The 17,529-nt window shown below is 38.0% G+C and overlaps 1 protein-coding gene across 1 annotated transcript in view; it reads right to left on the reverse strand.

Annotated features, from left to right (window-relative positions):
• The window catches only part of LOC129579367 (neural cell adhesion molecule 2), a 296,337-nt gene that overhangs the window by 207,646 nt on the left and 71,162 nt on the right, over positions 1-17,529 (reverse strand). Inside the window, exon 3 of the mRNA XM_055469409.1 lies at positions 1,031-4,478. Within this exon, the coding sequence (XP_055325384.1) occupies positions 1,031-1,259 (229 nt within the window). The 5' untranslated portion in view covers positions 1,260-4,478. The remainder of the gene's footprint in view (positions 1-1,030; positions 4,479-17,529) is intronic.

Genomic DNA, 17,529 nt, shown 5'->3' on the forward strand with positions numbered 1-17,529 from the left:
TTTTTTTTCCTACAATATTTCTCTCTCTTTACTCGCAACTTCCCATATCCGAATCATCGGCACTCTTTTTGGTCGGGACCATTCATTTCATTTGTTCCACCATTCGCTTGGTTTTTATTGTTTTGCACTCATACTCTCTTGCCCTCTCTCTCTCTCGCTTTTCCACGCTCCCACTCAGTTTGAAGTTAAACTAAAAAACTTTTCGTATATTCCATGATAATCGGTTAGATCAACATGTTAAACTTAACCATGTGTTTATATTTAGGAAGTTCTTCGTCTGTTCGTGTATTTTATTTAATGTTTTTCCTTGTCTTGTGATGTCCTGTTTTTCTTGTTTCCACTTGTTTTTCATTGCTTTTGTTTTTCCATCTATATATAATAATGATGATGGAAAATTGCATGGAGATTTCGTAAAATTGTTGTTCGCATATGAAAGTGTCCCTTGGTTGAGCAAGTTTACTATGTTTTTCTTGGCCTCGTTTCAGGCGGCGCATTTGGAACATGGGGAATTTGGTGCATTCAATGGGAAAATGCCGTACAGTTTTCAAGACGATGAAGAAAATAAGCTCATGTTTCTTTTTCTCGATTTAAACGATTAGCTATTCATTATTCGTTGCTCAAGTACTGGCACTCGACCTATTTTCCGCTTAATCCATGGATTCGAATTCGGGCTATACCCACTGCCGCCGGCAGCACCATTGAGTGAATAGTTTTTGGATGCTAATGAATAGAGCGAGAACTGTTCGAGACGACATACATTGGATTCGCAATGATACACAAAAACATTTACAATTAATTGGTTCGCTAAAGTTCAATTCAACCTGCGAGTCCAGACGAGTTTTTTTTCTTCCTGTGTCGTTGTTGCAATTGTTGAACAACCACTCACGAGTCAAACTGAAACCAACCGCTTAATTTTAACAATCGTTTTTGCCATAAAAGTTCGGTCGTTTGAAAGCTATTCGTTTGGTCGCCAAATGTAGATCGCCAACAGGATAAAAAAAATAATCAAATGAAAAGTGGTTGTACTTACTTGGCCGATCCAGTTCGTTCAAAAGGTCATCCGCTTCGGAGTATGATGCTCGCACCACAGTCAGATCACAATTGGTATTTAACAGTAAACTTAAAACGCATGAATAAAATAGCCACCGAACGATTAAAATCGACACAGTTTCCACTAAATTATTTGCGAACATGATTTGGATGGGTTTTTGCCGTTGTCGATGACACCGTGTGCTAATGTATGCCATTTTTTTTAACATGTATCTATATAAATTCTTCTCTTCGTTTTTTCTCTTCTGTTCCTGATTCACGCTTTTATTCGACGTGATTTATATTTATCGTTTGTTTAATAGATTAAGTGTATTTATTCTCCAACTTATTCTCTCTGTATCTCTCTCTCGCGCGCTTTTTTCTGCTTCTTCCTCTCGTAAATTCTTCACGAATTGTTCGTGTTCTTGACGTTTGACATAGAACCCTTCGCGTAAATTTTGCAGAAATCTTGGTACATCTTTCAGTGAGATGTAGGAAATGCTATTTTATTTTTTTGGGTGTATGTGTTGTCGTCGTGGCCTTTGTTTTTATTTCACTAAATTACTCTTGATTGTCAATGGTACAATACAGATCTATGGCCGTTGATCTGTTGTGTTTGTTAATTTTTCATTCTTTCAAAACACTCAACGAATTTCATGCATTCCTCCCTTTCTCTCTTGCTTTCTGTCTTTTTGTTTTTCTGTTTTCCGGTTGTGAGCTTACTCTCTTCGTTCCGAATTTTGCAATGTGCGTATTTTCGAGTGTATTTCGTTACAAGTTTTTCCTTCGTTTTTTTTTTTCTTTCTTTCTTTGTTGTATTTTCCGTAGTTTCACAAGTAACTGTATACCGTTGAGTTTTGGTATTTTCTTATGTGCTACTTTGTTGTGCGTTTTATACTCTTGTTGTTCTGTTTTCCTGCCGGTGTAGTGGCTTGGTTTGGATTTCCTGCTCTAGTGTTCGATAGACAAAAAAGGATCTATCTGCGAAAAATGCGCACAATGAACATACAACAATCCCGTGGAAAAAGTACGCAACGACCCGTGGTGCACACAACACATTTACAAATATTTCCGACTTTTATTCGGTGTTTGTTATTCTTCCAAAGGATCAGAGAATGGTAAGACAACGAGAGAAATGAAGAGAAAAAAAATAATAACACGAAGAATGGAAATGAACGAGGAAACAACACCTTCAAAATGAATAAAATAACAAATCGTCTAATGGCATGGATTGTTTGCTGTGTCGCTGCTTCTCGATCTCTCTCTCGCTCTCGCTCTCGCTCTCGCTCTCTCTCTTTCTCGTTTTTTTTTTTATTTCTGCAAACGCGATTGTCTAAGTGTTGTTGTTTTTTCTCGTTGTTGTCGTCTCCATCACACGATTTTGTTGAATAAAACTGGCTTTTGTTACAAGAGTTGTATTGTTTCTCGATTCCGTATGAGAAATCCTATGTGCACTGACTTCTTTCCACTTGTACTTCAGCGGTTGTTATTGTTATTGCACTTGTCTTCTATTCTTTTCTTTTCTATATTGTGTTGTATGGTGTTTTGTTTTTGCTTCTCGCTCGCTTTATTTTCCTTTATTCACACCAACCAATTTCGTTGCGTTGCAGTTTTTCGCTTCACTCTGCTGCACGTTAGTTTTTTTGCTACACATAGATGTGATTTCTTTTTATTCTTTCTATTTCTGTTGCACTTATTTGTTTGCAAGAAAACGAATGAAATGATATGATTGTTACTGCTAGTGTAGTTGTATTGTTGCTTTTCCCTTCATTTTTCATTGAAATAAGCGAAAAGACGGAGTGGAATATTTATTTACGACTGATGTGATGTTATCATTGCCGCCTTTTGCATTATTCGTCCTGTCTTCACAGTCCGGTTTTCCTTTCTTCGGTGCTTATCGTTTTTACTTAAAGTACAGTTAGTCTTTTTTTTCTAATTTTTTTTTGTTGCTTTCCGTTGTCGTAGCTGTTCTTACTTCTTTTTTCTTTGTTATGTTTTGCTTCGGTTTTAACGGTAAAAATCACTCTGACGCACACTACTGGAATTTGTGTACATCAGCTTGAAAAGTGTTCACGTCACACACACACACACACACAAGCGTCGGCGGTAGTATGGAAGAATATTTTTTTTCTTTTGATTCGTGAAATGGGAATGAATGGCCACGACCAAAGCCAAAACGTTTCATCAGGTGCTCAGTCGTTGGAAAATGATCGCCGTGCTTGGCAGTGCTTGGCAACGATGATATTTCATTGAGTGACTAAACACTGATGACACCTGAATGTCAGGGGGTTGCGTACAACACAGATATACAATAAATTCTCTTCAAGAATATTGATTGCGTGGATACGTTTTCGCCGTATCGTCCCTTCCTTCTCTCTATCTCCCCGAAAACACTCACACTCTCTTTATCAGCGGCACACTCGTTCTGCTGACGGGCAGGAATGGTTTGTGTTTTCACAACAAAACACAAACGCTCGTCACGAAAAAATGCAAATGAAACATTCTCATGATGTCATCCCCGAGGGTATTTTAACGATATCTATTAGCTGTGTCGAGACATAACTAGCACAGATACTCGAATAACGGCTGCTTCTCATTATTATGTTTCATCTCATCTCAAGACACGGTCGTAATAGAAGATTATTGGCTCGCTTGCTTGATTGTTTTCACTTTCTCATACTCTCTCTCTCTCTCTCTCTCTCTCTCTCTCTCTCTCTCTCTCTCTTTCTCTGCCCTCAACGAAATGAAAATTCCGAAACGGGAAGTCGATTTTTCTCAATTCTCGGGACGTAAATATACACAATATGCTTGGTATTTGACTTGGAGGTCTCTTTTCAAGCCGTTTCTATTCTATTCGGATGAGTGCAAGTTGAATATTCTGCCGCCAAAATCAATAATTATCATTTTACATGAATGCTTCGAGAGATAAGCGATATGGTTGTGGCGTCGTTGTCGTTTGTCGTCCGTTGCCGCCGTTCTATTCTTTGTTCGGTGGGAACAAGTGAACTGGTGACAATGCAATTTTCCTCGTGTCACCACCTAGTGGATGCTACAACTTGAATAAATTTTTATACACTTGAGTTTCGATTAAGGAATCTCTTCATCCTTCCCAATCTGCTTGAGTTTGAGAGCACGCGAACGTCGTTTCGTTTCTTATTCTCTTCTTATACCGTCGTTCATTTATTTATATGTGTTGGTTATATGATATTAGCACACCCAATCACCGCTCACTTCACTTTCCCTTTTTTCGTTTAATTTTTTCCTTTTCCAGAGTATATTTAATGCAATGTTTTTCATGTCATAAGCACCAGCGTTTCGATTTATTTTCAAGTGATAATTTATTTTTCAACACATATCCTTTTCGCATAGCGATCACACAAATTGGTTACCACCTCTATGTCCTCTGCATGCCATGGATAGTGCACCGCGTCGTATATATATATATATATCTGAAAATAGACAGAAAAGTAATCGTTTTAGTATCATTATGGCATTACAAATCAGTACAATAACACTACAACTACTCAACAATCGCTTCAAATGCTATTCTTCTTCATGTAGAATGAACAATATTTTTCGATTATTCTTCTTTCTCTTTTTTGGTTGTTTCTCTCTCTCTCTCTCTCTCCCTCTCTCATGCTCCAAAATGCAGTTTGCTGTTTTTTTCTATTGAGTCTCGATGTTGAAACGATTCAACTCTGTGTGTGCGTATATCAAAGTATAACTATGTTCTGCAATATGCTATTTGTACAACCATCCACTAGGTGGTACAAACAGATTAGAATATACCTCAAGAAGAATGTACACATGGTACTTTTCACAAAAATATGCTCGGCTATTCATACTGATTACGAATTTGCATCGCACAGTCAAATTGAAAAATTGCACCGAAATTGTTCTCCATTTGAACAACAGCAACAACAATGGAACAAGTAGAGCCATGGGGAGAGACACCATTAGCTATTTTTTTGAAGTTCATATAAATACTAGAGGAAAATAGCAAAAATAGCAAAAAATAGCAATATTATTGAAGAAATAGCGATTTGTTATTTACTGTTTTTAACCGTTTAAAACAAAGTTTTCGAGTTGTTTTATGAAATTAAATGGAACAATTTGTTCATTTCTATGAAATAACATTAGAAAAATTGCCAAAATATATTTGTTTTGCTTTCTTTCCAAGCATACAACAATAACTTGATGAGTGTTACTTGTACGTGAACTGTCAAACTGTCACGTTGCACATAGGAAATATTAGTAAAAAATAGCACTTTTATTGTGGGAAACTAGCAAAAATAGCACACATTAGGAAACAATAGAATAAATTAGTGAAACTAGCGTTGGTGTCTCTCCCCTTGAGTAGAGCGCATTTAGAGAGAGAGAGAGAGAGAGAGAGAGAGAGAGAAGGACTTTGATCTTGGAGCAAAATAGCATGCGTCATTTGTCTACATTTGCATCTGCATCTACTTGAATGCTGTCGATTTTAACATCAAAGATTCATACATATTTCTTCCAATTTGGATGCTTGTTCTCTCTCTCTCTCTCTCTCTCTCTCATGCTTTTTCTAAATATGAATTTTAACCTCGTTTATTTACGGCTCCTGAATGGATTTGTGGAGCAAACAGTGAATTGCGAATGAAACACAAGAGAATATTTTATAAAACTGAAATTGCCATATAAATAAAGTTGTTCAATTTTACTCTATACTTTCGGTGTGCGAAGACCGAATGCTGCTGCTACTGCCGTTGTGGCTTGCTCACTCCCTCTCTCTTTCCTTTGCCTTCTCTTTTACACCCGTGTTCACTTTCAGTCGATAAGTCGCCGCATGTAGTCAGCAATGAATATTGTTTTCGGTTGATACGCCGTGTTTTCAAGCCATTGCAAAATAGAAGACGGCCAAAGAACACACCAGCAACTACATGATTTCCATATAGATAAAATTTTGTACTGATGTTGTAGACATTATTCAGTATGAGATAACCATAAACAATACCAAATCATTCGGCACAAGGTATATACTTGCCCAACGTTCTCTCTATCTGCCTCTCCTTCCATTTCTCTATGTGATGCTATGCAATCTATAAACGAATCCAATGCTCACACAAATTTAAATAAATACAAAAGCAAAGACGACGCTAGAAAAAAAATGGGAAATATCCTCGGAATCATAGCCACCGCTTTTGCCATATTTTGCAATGCTTCTGTGAATTTTTTTTTTGGTATGTGTGTGTACTCGTTTTCGACTCATGTGTAATTGGAATTATGGAAGCAGGACTGTATTTCAACCGATATTTGTTTGAATTTTATATTCAATAGAAACATGTTTGTGAGAGAGGGAGAGGAAAAAATTGTATACAAAAAAGCGACTCTAGCGCTTTTGAGCAACGCCAAATTATTCTGGGTTGAAAAGAATTCGATGAGATGCTCCGCAAAAATGAACCGGAAAAAAAATTCACTTTCCAAACAATTATTCGGTTTCATTTTTCACTTTAATTGCGTATTCTCCGAGCATGTTTTATTTTAATTTCAGTGCCTTTGAACCATGCTGCTGCTGATGTGTTGGACTAAAGTAGCGTTCTATTTGTGGTGTGCTTCAATAATTTATTTTTTTTTTGGCATCGAAAAGTGAATGCATATGAAAAAAATGCTGAGGTTGGAAAATGAAAATGTTTGCACCAAAAATAGTCGATTTCGTTGTTGTGTCGACGATCGCTCGAGGAAATCGATCAATCGATATGCAATGCATATAGAAAAACTCATAAACATAATATTTCCATAAATACGAAATTCCATATTATTTTTCTCTGCGTTGCCTTGCCGTGCCGTGCCGTGCATTGGGGGTATGTGTATGCTGGCTGTTTTGATATGCGCGTATTCTCACCGAACGTCGTTGTCGTCATCGTCGTCGGGTGTGTGATGAGTCTGCGGCACACAGTTGGAGTGTATCACATTCTATTGGGATCATGGCATAATGTCATTCGATGAAACGATAGATTACAAGGGAAAATTCGATAATATTTAAATTCCCGTTCTCTTTTCTTATATATTCTCTTCTTTGCCATTCGCACTCGAAAGAGACCAAAGTGTGCGTAGGTGATGTCATCGTGGCAACACACAGATCATGTAATGTAAGCCGACAAAAGTAATTTCAATCACAGCACCGCAATATACGGAACAGCATTTGTGCAGAGTGTGCCGCATAACACAGGAACTATGGAGATAATAATGCCATCAATAACAATAAAAATATTTTTTTTTGTATGCATGTATTATTATCCTGAGTTTGAAGCCGTTCTTTTGGTGGAGTGTTTGTGCATCATCACTGGATCGCACTCACAACGGCTAATCGCTAGCATTCAATTCGTCTCTCAAGCGATTATATGAGGAAAATTGATTTTCTTCAATTAAATCATTGGCAATGCATCTAATTGGAAACCAGACCCGGGATAGCCGAGCACATTGTGTTGACCTGGTGTGCGATTGGGAATTGAAAAGAGGCTTCAACTTCGAAGTCTCGATGTGAAATGAAATTGCGTTTACAAATGGAAAAAAAAGTGCGGAAAACCAGTGAGAACTACCACATTCCATCGTTTTGTACAAGCGATTTATTCCAGTTTGACCAGTGGCATGTACGGCACGAATAAGCATATCCCCCGAGTGAAAATATTCAAAGCATGAAATATATAGCGATCGATAAGCAAATAATAATAGAAATGAAATTTTCCGAACGGCCAACCGGCCCATAATAGAAAACTCTGAATGCGAATGAGTTGCTGGTGAAATGAATGGAACCTGTAAATAAACATAGTTATAGCTATAAGTTGACAATTCAGACGGGAGTGGAATACAGCGAGGGAGAATGGAAGCGTGTGAAGAAGAAAAACAGAGAGGGAGAGAGAGAGAGAGAGAGAGAGAGAGAGAGAGAGAGAAAGAACGAGCATTGATTGTGATGAAGGACGCAGAAAGTAATGAACAAAGGCACGAACACACACACACACACACACACAGCGAGCCGACAAACAGTGAATTTACTCTCGAGCGTTTGCAGGCTTCTTTTCGCTCAGTTCTATCGGCGAAGAGAAATAGAAATGAAAATTATGTGTCGAATGGAAGATAGAATATTATTGCTGAAAGTCACGTGTACAATGTTTACAAATGACTGTTAAAAACTCATTATGGACGAATGGCGAGCGCTCCGTTGTTGGGCTGCGTATTTTTTCTGCTATTTTCAGGCATTCTGCTGAGAGTGTCGAATTGAGAAGCAGTCGGCGCTTTTGTTGTTGTTGTGTACACGACGTCTCTACCTCCCCCCTCCGAAATTGATGAGAGCATGGAATGGAGAGGCATCTGTGTGAATGTATGCGAGCACGGATGCGGATCGTGTTTCGAATTTTGCCGAAAAATGGAAACACCAAAGACACAGAGATGTGAAAATGAGAACGAACCAGCGGCAGAGACACGCAGCGAGAAGAGTAAGAAGAAGAAAAAAGAATCGTACGCCGAATGAAAGAGAAACGCTTTCATATTATTAACGCCTAAGCCAAATGCCATTGCATCGAAGCCTAAATACAGACATGCTTCCAATCCCAAACCATCTCTGTCGCGCGCACACACAGCCCACTGAAATGGCTGTTATTTTATTTGTACCAGTTGCCACTGGTAATCGCTAATGTTCTTCGAATGAAATTGAAATAAATGTCTTTAGGTAATTTATTATGATGTATTTTATTTTTATTATTGCTGGTACTCTTTTTCTCTCTCTCTCTCTCCGCTGTTGCCATTCAACCGCCGTTCCGAATGGCGTATTCTTATAATAAAAATAGCCTCAACGATTAGAGAATTTCAGTTAGATGTTTGCAAAAATTGTTATTTACTGCTCCAAAATTTCCAGTAGAAATGCCTGTGCTCGAAAAGCCACAACTATACACACAAAATGCAACGACCAGTTCAACGACGATTCTATAATAAGACGAGCGAACGTGGCACCGAAGCGAAACAGCATTTAGGCAAATTGTCGAAAAACGAGAAATTGTCTAGACTGTTTTCGGATATATTTTGTTTCTCTCTCTCTCTCTCTCTCTCTCTCTCTCTCTCTCTCCTCTCTCTCTCTCTGGAAGACTTGCAGCGGATGTAATCGCCTTTCGCGCCGTTTAACTAGCTCATTCCGTGAAGGATAATTTAAAGGCATTGGCTTATTGTCGATGCTTTGTGCTTGTGTTTGAGCCGAATAAATGGAATGAGTGCTGAGCTAAAGCGAGTGTGCAATGCGAAACGATAATTTTTCATTTCTTGAACCGTTTTTCGGATGTTGGAACAACAGCCACGGGATTGATGCGCGCTGTTGTTCGTTTGCCAATGCCGGCGATGACAGGTGATTCAGCCTAATGAGTATTAATAGACTAGTGAAGGTTAAACACGGTTTGGCGATAATGAAATATTATTGTGAATAACGGATAAAAATATTCGGCTCGATTAGGCGCACGCCAAATTGTAATTTTTCTTTTTAGTTTCCATCGAAAATCGTTGGAGCGACGAAGCCAAAAAAAAATTTTGCTTCATTTGCTGTTGCTCATTTCACCGCGTATTATTTTAAATTATCGTCATGCGACCAATCATTAAAACCCCAAGCAAAAAACAAACGATAATTTCCGCGACTCGCGAAATAAAAAACCACCAACGACGACGACGACGACGATGAAAAAAAAACTGAAAACATATCCGAAAAAAATGAATGCAGTGTGAAATAAAACTAATTCGCTGTGACAATGAGACAGAGATTATTTATGGGCAGTAGCTCGTGCTTGTACCATTCTCCAAATACACAGACCATTTTTTTTTCTCGCCTGTTGTACCGTTTTCAGAGGTTTTGAGCTTTCATCGGCTTTATCCTTGATCCAGGATCTGCAAGCTCAAAGATAAAACGCGATAGTCGCCGGCGAACAGACAAACTCAACATGAGAAGAAGAAAAAAAAACACACCCACACACATATAGCGAACCGAATGAACCATGTAAGCAGACAGGAAAACCGACTTGCACATTCTCACACTGGCAAAGTGCGATGAAAATAAAATTTAATTAGTCGTAATTATTCACATACAAAAATAAAATTCTGCGATATGCATAAAAGTCGGTGCCGTGCAAGAAGTGGAAGATCGCATAATCAGACAACAATGAATGTGAACGAAGGAAAAAAAATGTTATAGGAACGCGCGCGCCAATAGTGTCCGGGAGAAGAGAAAAAAAAGTCACGCAAAATGAATTCTGAATAAATGTAAAAATTATGGAAATGAGCAACACGCAAAAATATTCGCTCTATTATTCCGGCCATGAGAGAATGGTACTCGAAGACAGCGAACGAAAAATAAAACTATAAACAATATACGGTCTTTTTTCGCTTTTTTCGATCTCTCGTTCGCTCATCTTGACGCGAATTTTTTTCTTCGCATCGCTTTTCGAACTGAAGTTTTGTAGAAACTCAGATTAGCTTTCCCTTTCTCTTTCTCTCTCCATCATATGTCCGAAGCGGCACTTGTCGAGTTGAACAACCAAACCAGTGTTTTGCTTCCAGCAACAGCTGAGGAGAAAAACTGATTTCGTGAATATTCAATGAGATTAAACAAGAAAAATAAAATCGTCTCCTGAAATTCAACAAGCCTGGCAAATAAGCTTTGGCCAATTCTTTCCTCTTATTCAATCTCTTGTTCACTTCTTTTATTTATATTTATTTTCTTCCTCTCTTCATTTTTAACCCATTTCCGTTTATATGTTGTTGAGAGTTATCGTTAAAAATGAACATCGCCTCATTTCACCAAAACATTTCCAGTGCTATTTCGATATACTCTTATTCGATTTTGCTTTGTTGATACCGAGAATTAATGAGCAACCATTAAAATGGTGTTGCTGTTGCGTTTCCATTTTTCAGCTGAATATCATTTGCATCTTATTTAATATGGTTATTTGGTGAATCATTAGTTAATATTCAAATTAATAAAACGAAAGTCGGTCGCAACAACGGTGACACATGCTAATTGGATTCCTTTGCAACGGAGCAAAACGCATCTTTTTGCTTTGCCATCCTTTTGCTGTGTCATGCTCGCAGCGAATGGCAAATGGCTCATGCCATTCAAGCAATTTTCAGAAGTTTCAAATAGCATTTGAATATAATTAGCAATCTCACGCATGAACGTTGATATAAATGTAGTAATGGGTGCCATTTGGTCAAATTAGGCAGAAAGGACGCATATTGTGTGGATACTGCTGCTGCTGCTATACTTGTGTATTGGACGATGTGGCGCAAATGGTCCGGAAACATCAAATGAGAAATTGATGAATTTAAGCATCGTGTCGAATTTGGGACAACTATCTGATGCGACCATTTGCAAGACATGATGTTTCAACAAAAGGGAGAGAGTTACGGTTGTTGATATTTGATTGGACTGACTGGATATGGTATTTTTGTATGCCATTGCTGTTAGCCCGATTTCATGCATGGAAATGTGCATATTTTATCATATGCACTGCTACTCACATATTCTTTGCATTAACATCAATTCAAAAATGCATGTGCACAACAATTCAGCAGCATTTCAAATGGAAGAATTTCGAAAATGTTCGCTTCTGTATCTTGTTAGGGAAGAATGTTTTGTTTGAAGCTGAAATTTAAGCAGCTTTTCTATGCCATAAACTAGCATAAAAATCCGTATAACAAAATGTGTGTATGTGTGCGTGTTGCACTTTTTGTTGGCTCTGTTCTATTGCTTTGTACACCATGAAACTTTTGTATTGTTTAATTTTGCAACGATCACACAATAGCAGCGGGCAGGCAGAAAAAAAAATTGCAGGGGATAAACATGTACACGGCCATGGATCACATAAACGTTAATACATTGTTTGGTATATGCCCTGTTGTTGTTGTTGTTTTTTTTTCTTCGTAGGTTGAAACTGCACAATGAAGCATTTTTCAGTGATTTTATTTGTTGTTGTTTCTTCTTTTACTTTGCGCAGGAAAAAAAGTGTACTTTTCCGAGTTTAAACTCGACAAGTTAAAACTTTTATTTATTCTCTAGCTCTACTTAATACGACGGTGCATTTTTTGCCTTCTCTCTCTCTCTCTCTCTCTATCTCTCAGCTTACACTGATATACATATGCAGTATCCAAAAACATGGTTGTACAATGTTGGCATCAAACAGGCGCGCAAAAAACACAACACACACATACAGGACGTGAAAGAATCAAACCAAAAATAACGGAAAGATGTATATAATGGGCCATATGTTATAGCGGTACGAAGTCATTAAAGAAAGCATTGTTTAAACGAAGAGATTACACCATTCTCGCTTTCGTGGAAGCTCACACACGACACACATTTGTTTTTTTTTGCACTTCTCTATCTCTTTTTATTATTATTTTTCGCGCTCGTTGCAGTTGCCATGCACCAGAATTGGTGGATATATTTTCTAATGCTAATGTAGATGCGCCTAGAGTGCGGGGTGTTGCAAAGTCGGAAGTGACATTGTGCGTATTTCCATTTATTCTCCACCGTGGTAAAGGAACCTGGAATGTCTCTAACTTGTCGGCGAAAACAATGCCGAAAAAGAAATGAAATGAAACGAAAGGAAAAAAACCAACAGCAAAAAACTTGGCTACGAAAAAATAAAAATGTAAATGCCATTTTTGAGCGCCGAGTTCATTTTCACAATTGAAATGTCTTTTAGTTTATGTTGTAATGTTGAATGTTTGTCACGATTTAACATATCCTCCACATTAGACTTTATCTATACATAGATATACAAGATGACACAATTAAAAAGTGGAAAAGAATGAGTAAAAATACATACATACACACACAACAAAAGCGTAAACGGTAACCGTAAAGTTTTGCGCTTCTTTTATTCGTTGTTGTTATACTTTGACATTTCATTAGATATAAATTGCCAGATATGTGTGTATTATGCTTTTGGCGGAGAGAGAAAGACACACAGCATGGAATGAATCCCACTTGGCAGTGTTACTTGTTTGTTATTTGCTCGATGGTACAACGATCGCTAGGTGAACACGGCGGCTTGAAAGGAAGTGAAAATAATGCGCTCACTCACAAAATGTGTATATATAAACACATAAATATGTAAAAAAAAAGTGCTCCTCGAACAAAAGAAAAGTTTTATTTGCTTTGTTTGTGTGATAATCTGTATTTTTCTAGCGTTAGATTTATGTAATCCAAACACAAAAAAGGGAGAGAGAGAGAAAGAGCGTGCGTTAAATATAAGTGCGAAAGTAACCGATATACATGGCAATAAAAGTGACATCAAACCAGCAAAAAGGTCGCAACAAACAAAAAAACGAACGGAAAAAAAATAATGCCGCAAAATCAAAAGTATGAATGAAATGTTGGCTTTCAAATGAGACGAAAAGAAAAAAAAAAACAACGAGAAAATAAAATAAAGCATAGAATCAGAACAAGAACGCCACATTACAATCTAAAGTCCCAAATATGTGACATATTTTCATTAATTTGTCGTATTTATTTCGTGCGTTCTTTTTTTTCCCTCGTTTTGTTGTTTTATTTCCGTGCCTGTGAAACGCGCTAGCGCACATATATCAGACGCAAATATACGTACCGAAATCATGCCATCTGCTCGAAAATATGCTCAGTCACATACACTCACATTCGCATTCATGTAGTGTCGCAGCAAAAGGAACAAGTGTGTGAAAGAGAGGGAAAAAATTGTCGCAAACTTTTCCCATTCATTTCGTGTGTAATTTTTGCTATTTAACTACAAATCGTTCCGAAAACTTTTTAGCCGCCTTCACAAAACATCTCAATGACGACAACGACGACGACTATGACGACGAACGGCACAAAAATCACGATCACAAAACAACACAATAGCTACAATAAAAAAAAACACGACAAAATAATTAGATCTGTGATTTATAAGTGGTGGGGTGAAGGGAAAAAAAATCTACGCAAATTCAAGCTGCTGCTGCCTATCGTCGTCGGTTTGTTCTTTGACACTGATTTAATATTGCGCAATACTCATAAAAATGGTAACGGTTTAGCCTTTTTACTAATATATAAATCACATTTTAGTTAGTTTTGCCATGTTCATTTTCCACAGGCCGGCAATTAGTTTCTGTGCACTGACCACCACCATGAATATCCTGCTTAACTTTTGGGTCGACCATCACTTTTCGAATGCATATCATATTTCGAAGCGACGAACGTGCAGAAAAACACGGAGCAAAACAGAAAGTGAAAGAGAATATAAAAAAAATGAACAATTTTCTCGGATGGTTATAATGAGTTGATAATTTTTTTTTTTTTTCTTTGCATCAAAGCCACACCATTCTTACGGTTTTACGCCACGCTAACAGATATTTATAACGGGAAATTAAAATTTATTGCAAACGGTTTTGAATTTCAGTTCCGTTTCACTTTTCGTGACTGATGTCGTTCGATGTATATGTGTGTATGCCCTTTTCTCAACTTCAACGGCATTGCGTATACACCATAAACGCCACTGCAAATGACGCGTATGTAAACATTTCCATGATTTTCATTTTGGGCCTTCGATGTGACAGTGAGCGAGAGTGAGTGGGTATCATGCTTTTTTTTGGCCTTTTGTTTCTTAATATTTTTTTTCCTCTTCTGTTCACCCGTAAATTGTTTAGTTTATGGGTGTCACTGCAAATTGGTTCATTTAACAGGAGTAAATGTAGCAAGAATTTTCGATACAAACGCACAAACACACGCACACCGTTTTTTTTCCACGACATTCTCTTTCTCGGTTGGGTTCATTCATTTGCGAGTTCAGCAACGCGAGCATTGTGTTAATGTCATAACTGAAACCAGGTATAATGGAGTTTAAATCATAAAAGCAACAATGATATTGCATATCTATGCAAATGCCGAAATGTACATCGTATAGACAGCTTGTGTTGCATTGCTCACGCTTACGGTTTTTAATAAAGTCACAAAACGTTACCCGGAAACGAGAAGGGAATGGTGAAGTGAAAAAAGCAGAGAGAACGGGAGCAAAAGAAGGACAAAACAGAAAGATTTTGATGTTGTTGCTTTTGTTCCTGCTGATGATGAAAAAAACGCGCACATTCAACCAACAACAACACACAAAAAAAACCAGTAAGGAAAAGAAGGTCCTCTAGATATCAGATCTCCAAATGAAATTTAAGAAAACGGAAAGCGAGCAAAAGCAAAAGGAAGAAGTCCAATGGGGAATATGGCGGGATTATCGGAAAGGAAATCTGAAACAATGTTATGTTGTCTTTCTTCATAAAATCTGAAAATGGTGAAATATGCACGCAGGCAGGCTGTACGGTGTACGTGCATACTGTGCGAAACGACAGTCGACATTATGAGCGAGTGAGTCGGTGTATCTGTGTTGTATGGCTAAGTATTTGTTGGAAGGCGTTGTTCGCATGGATTGGACGGACGGTTGTCATGAAATCGTACAACACACAGCAAAAACCGACGGACGAAAAGACAAAACATAATGTGATAAGGAAGAAAAATTAAAAAAAAAATTAGTTTGGAGAAATCGCTTAACTCGTTTCAATCGATGTACTGACTCGGCTGTACGTGTGTGTCTGTGTGTTCCGCGGGTGCCCCAAACAGTTTGGAAGAGAGAGCAGGTAGAATGCTCGTATAAATTTCACTCGACAACAGTATCCACTTAAGGCTGTTGAGACATAATCTCTATTTTATTTGTGTATATAAATCATCATCTGCTTGACGACCTTTTAGCTTAGCACTGAAATGGAGAGAGAGTTAGCGCGTGAGCAAGCGAGCTGGTTAGTGAGAATAAAAATGAGTGAATTACACAAGCGACAACAACTCCATCAACGGTCATATCCGTATCATCATCGACATCATATCGCAAGACGACAATTTTAGCGTTGCGAATGCGTAAAAAAAACAACAACAGCACATCTTCTTTCATCATCGAGCCGGAATCAAGGAAGTCGAGAGCCACACAGAGAAAAAATAAAGCGACACGAGCCCACAAGCGACGGAGAAAAAAACATAGAAGAACAGAAGCGTTGTTTTATATGTATGTTTTGTTTGTGCTGTGGCCGTAAATTATGGCGGTTCTCTGGCAGCCGATGAATGGACCCGCCACCAGAAAACGCGTGTAAAAGAAGAAGAAAAACACTCCCAATCTGCAAAAATCACAGAAATATGGCATCATGATGGTATACTGTCTCGCGATGACTTACAGATATATTCAATTCACGCTCTCGCATCTTCAAAACGTACAACAAGCCACTACAAATGCTACAAATGATTTCCAGAGAGTGGAACCCTTCTAACGACAGCTATCAATTTCTATTTTGTAGTTGGTTTTCTTCTCTTGTTTCGCTTTTTTCTTCTTTTGCTCCACGGGATGGCCATCTTTACCGCCTCCCTCCTGAACATGGTAACAACTTCACAATTTTAAAAACCGACAGCGCAAACAATTTACATACTTATGTAAGCTGCTTGTAATAAGGTATGACGGAAAAAAAGGAGAGAAGCATTCACATCATAATGCTTTGAAATTGGGGCTTTCGTGCACGAAACACACATATTGCGGTGTGATGTGTGCATAGACACCAAATAGATTTGTGCAGTATGTGCTCTCGAGATGAGAGCCAGAGTCAACGTGAGAGGCAGAGAGAAAGTGTGAGAGTAAGGCGAGTGCCATGCACAACAAACATACGAGACTGAGACAGAGAGAGAGAGAGAGAGAGAACGGAAAAAACGCACGGAAGCAACAAACGTTTCGAAGGAAGTTTATTCTTCAAAAGGAACGATAGATGTGTGTGTGTGTGTGTGTTTTTATTTCGCCGAGCCGTAATTGGGGATGAGTGAAGACGCGTTGTAAATAGGGCGAGCGAAAGAGTGTGGAAAATAGCAAAAATGGAAAATGAGATGAAAAAAAAAGAATGAGAAAAAATGCAGAGAAATTATTTCGTTATTTTTCAAATACGGTGTCATGTCAAGTGGCTGTCTGTACTTTGCAATGTTATGTTAATAATACATACTCACTCACACTCTCTCTTACTCTCTCTAGTAGTTGATATGAATGAAAAAGTGTTGTGCTAGCGCTCGAGCAATCAACAAAACTTAACGATACACAACATCAATGTTTATAATGAGAGACAATTTCTGGTATCTGTAGTAAATCGGGCAGAAATGGCGTGATGCACATTCCATTTTAAAATAATCGTAATAATGGAACTTCAACAAAGATACACTCTCACTCTCCTCCATCGCTTCCGATATTCATTCACTTTCTCTATCTCTCTCTCCGTTTGGAAATTATTGTACTCGTAAAAATGATGTGCCCGAGTAAGAGACAGAAACAAAATGAGGGAGAATAGAGGAGTATGAGCAACAAAAAATACAAATCATTTGAAAACAAACGATGGCATTGATGATGAAAGTGCTGCTGCTTTCGTACATAGCTGAACAATGACGATTGTTGCTTCAATGAATAGTAA

The sequence above is a fragment of the Sitodiplosis mosellana genome, unplaced genomic scaffold (genome assembly GCF_009176505.1).
Source record: "Sitodiplosis mosellana isolate CC-2019 unplaced genomic scaffold, AAFC_SMos_1.0 Smas_scaffold_6226, whole genome shotgun sequence".
NCBI lineage: Eukaryota > Metazoa > Arthropoda > Insecta > Diptera > Cecidomyiidae > Sitodiplosis > Sitodiplosis mosellana.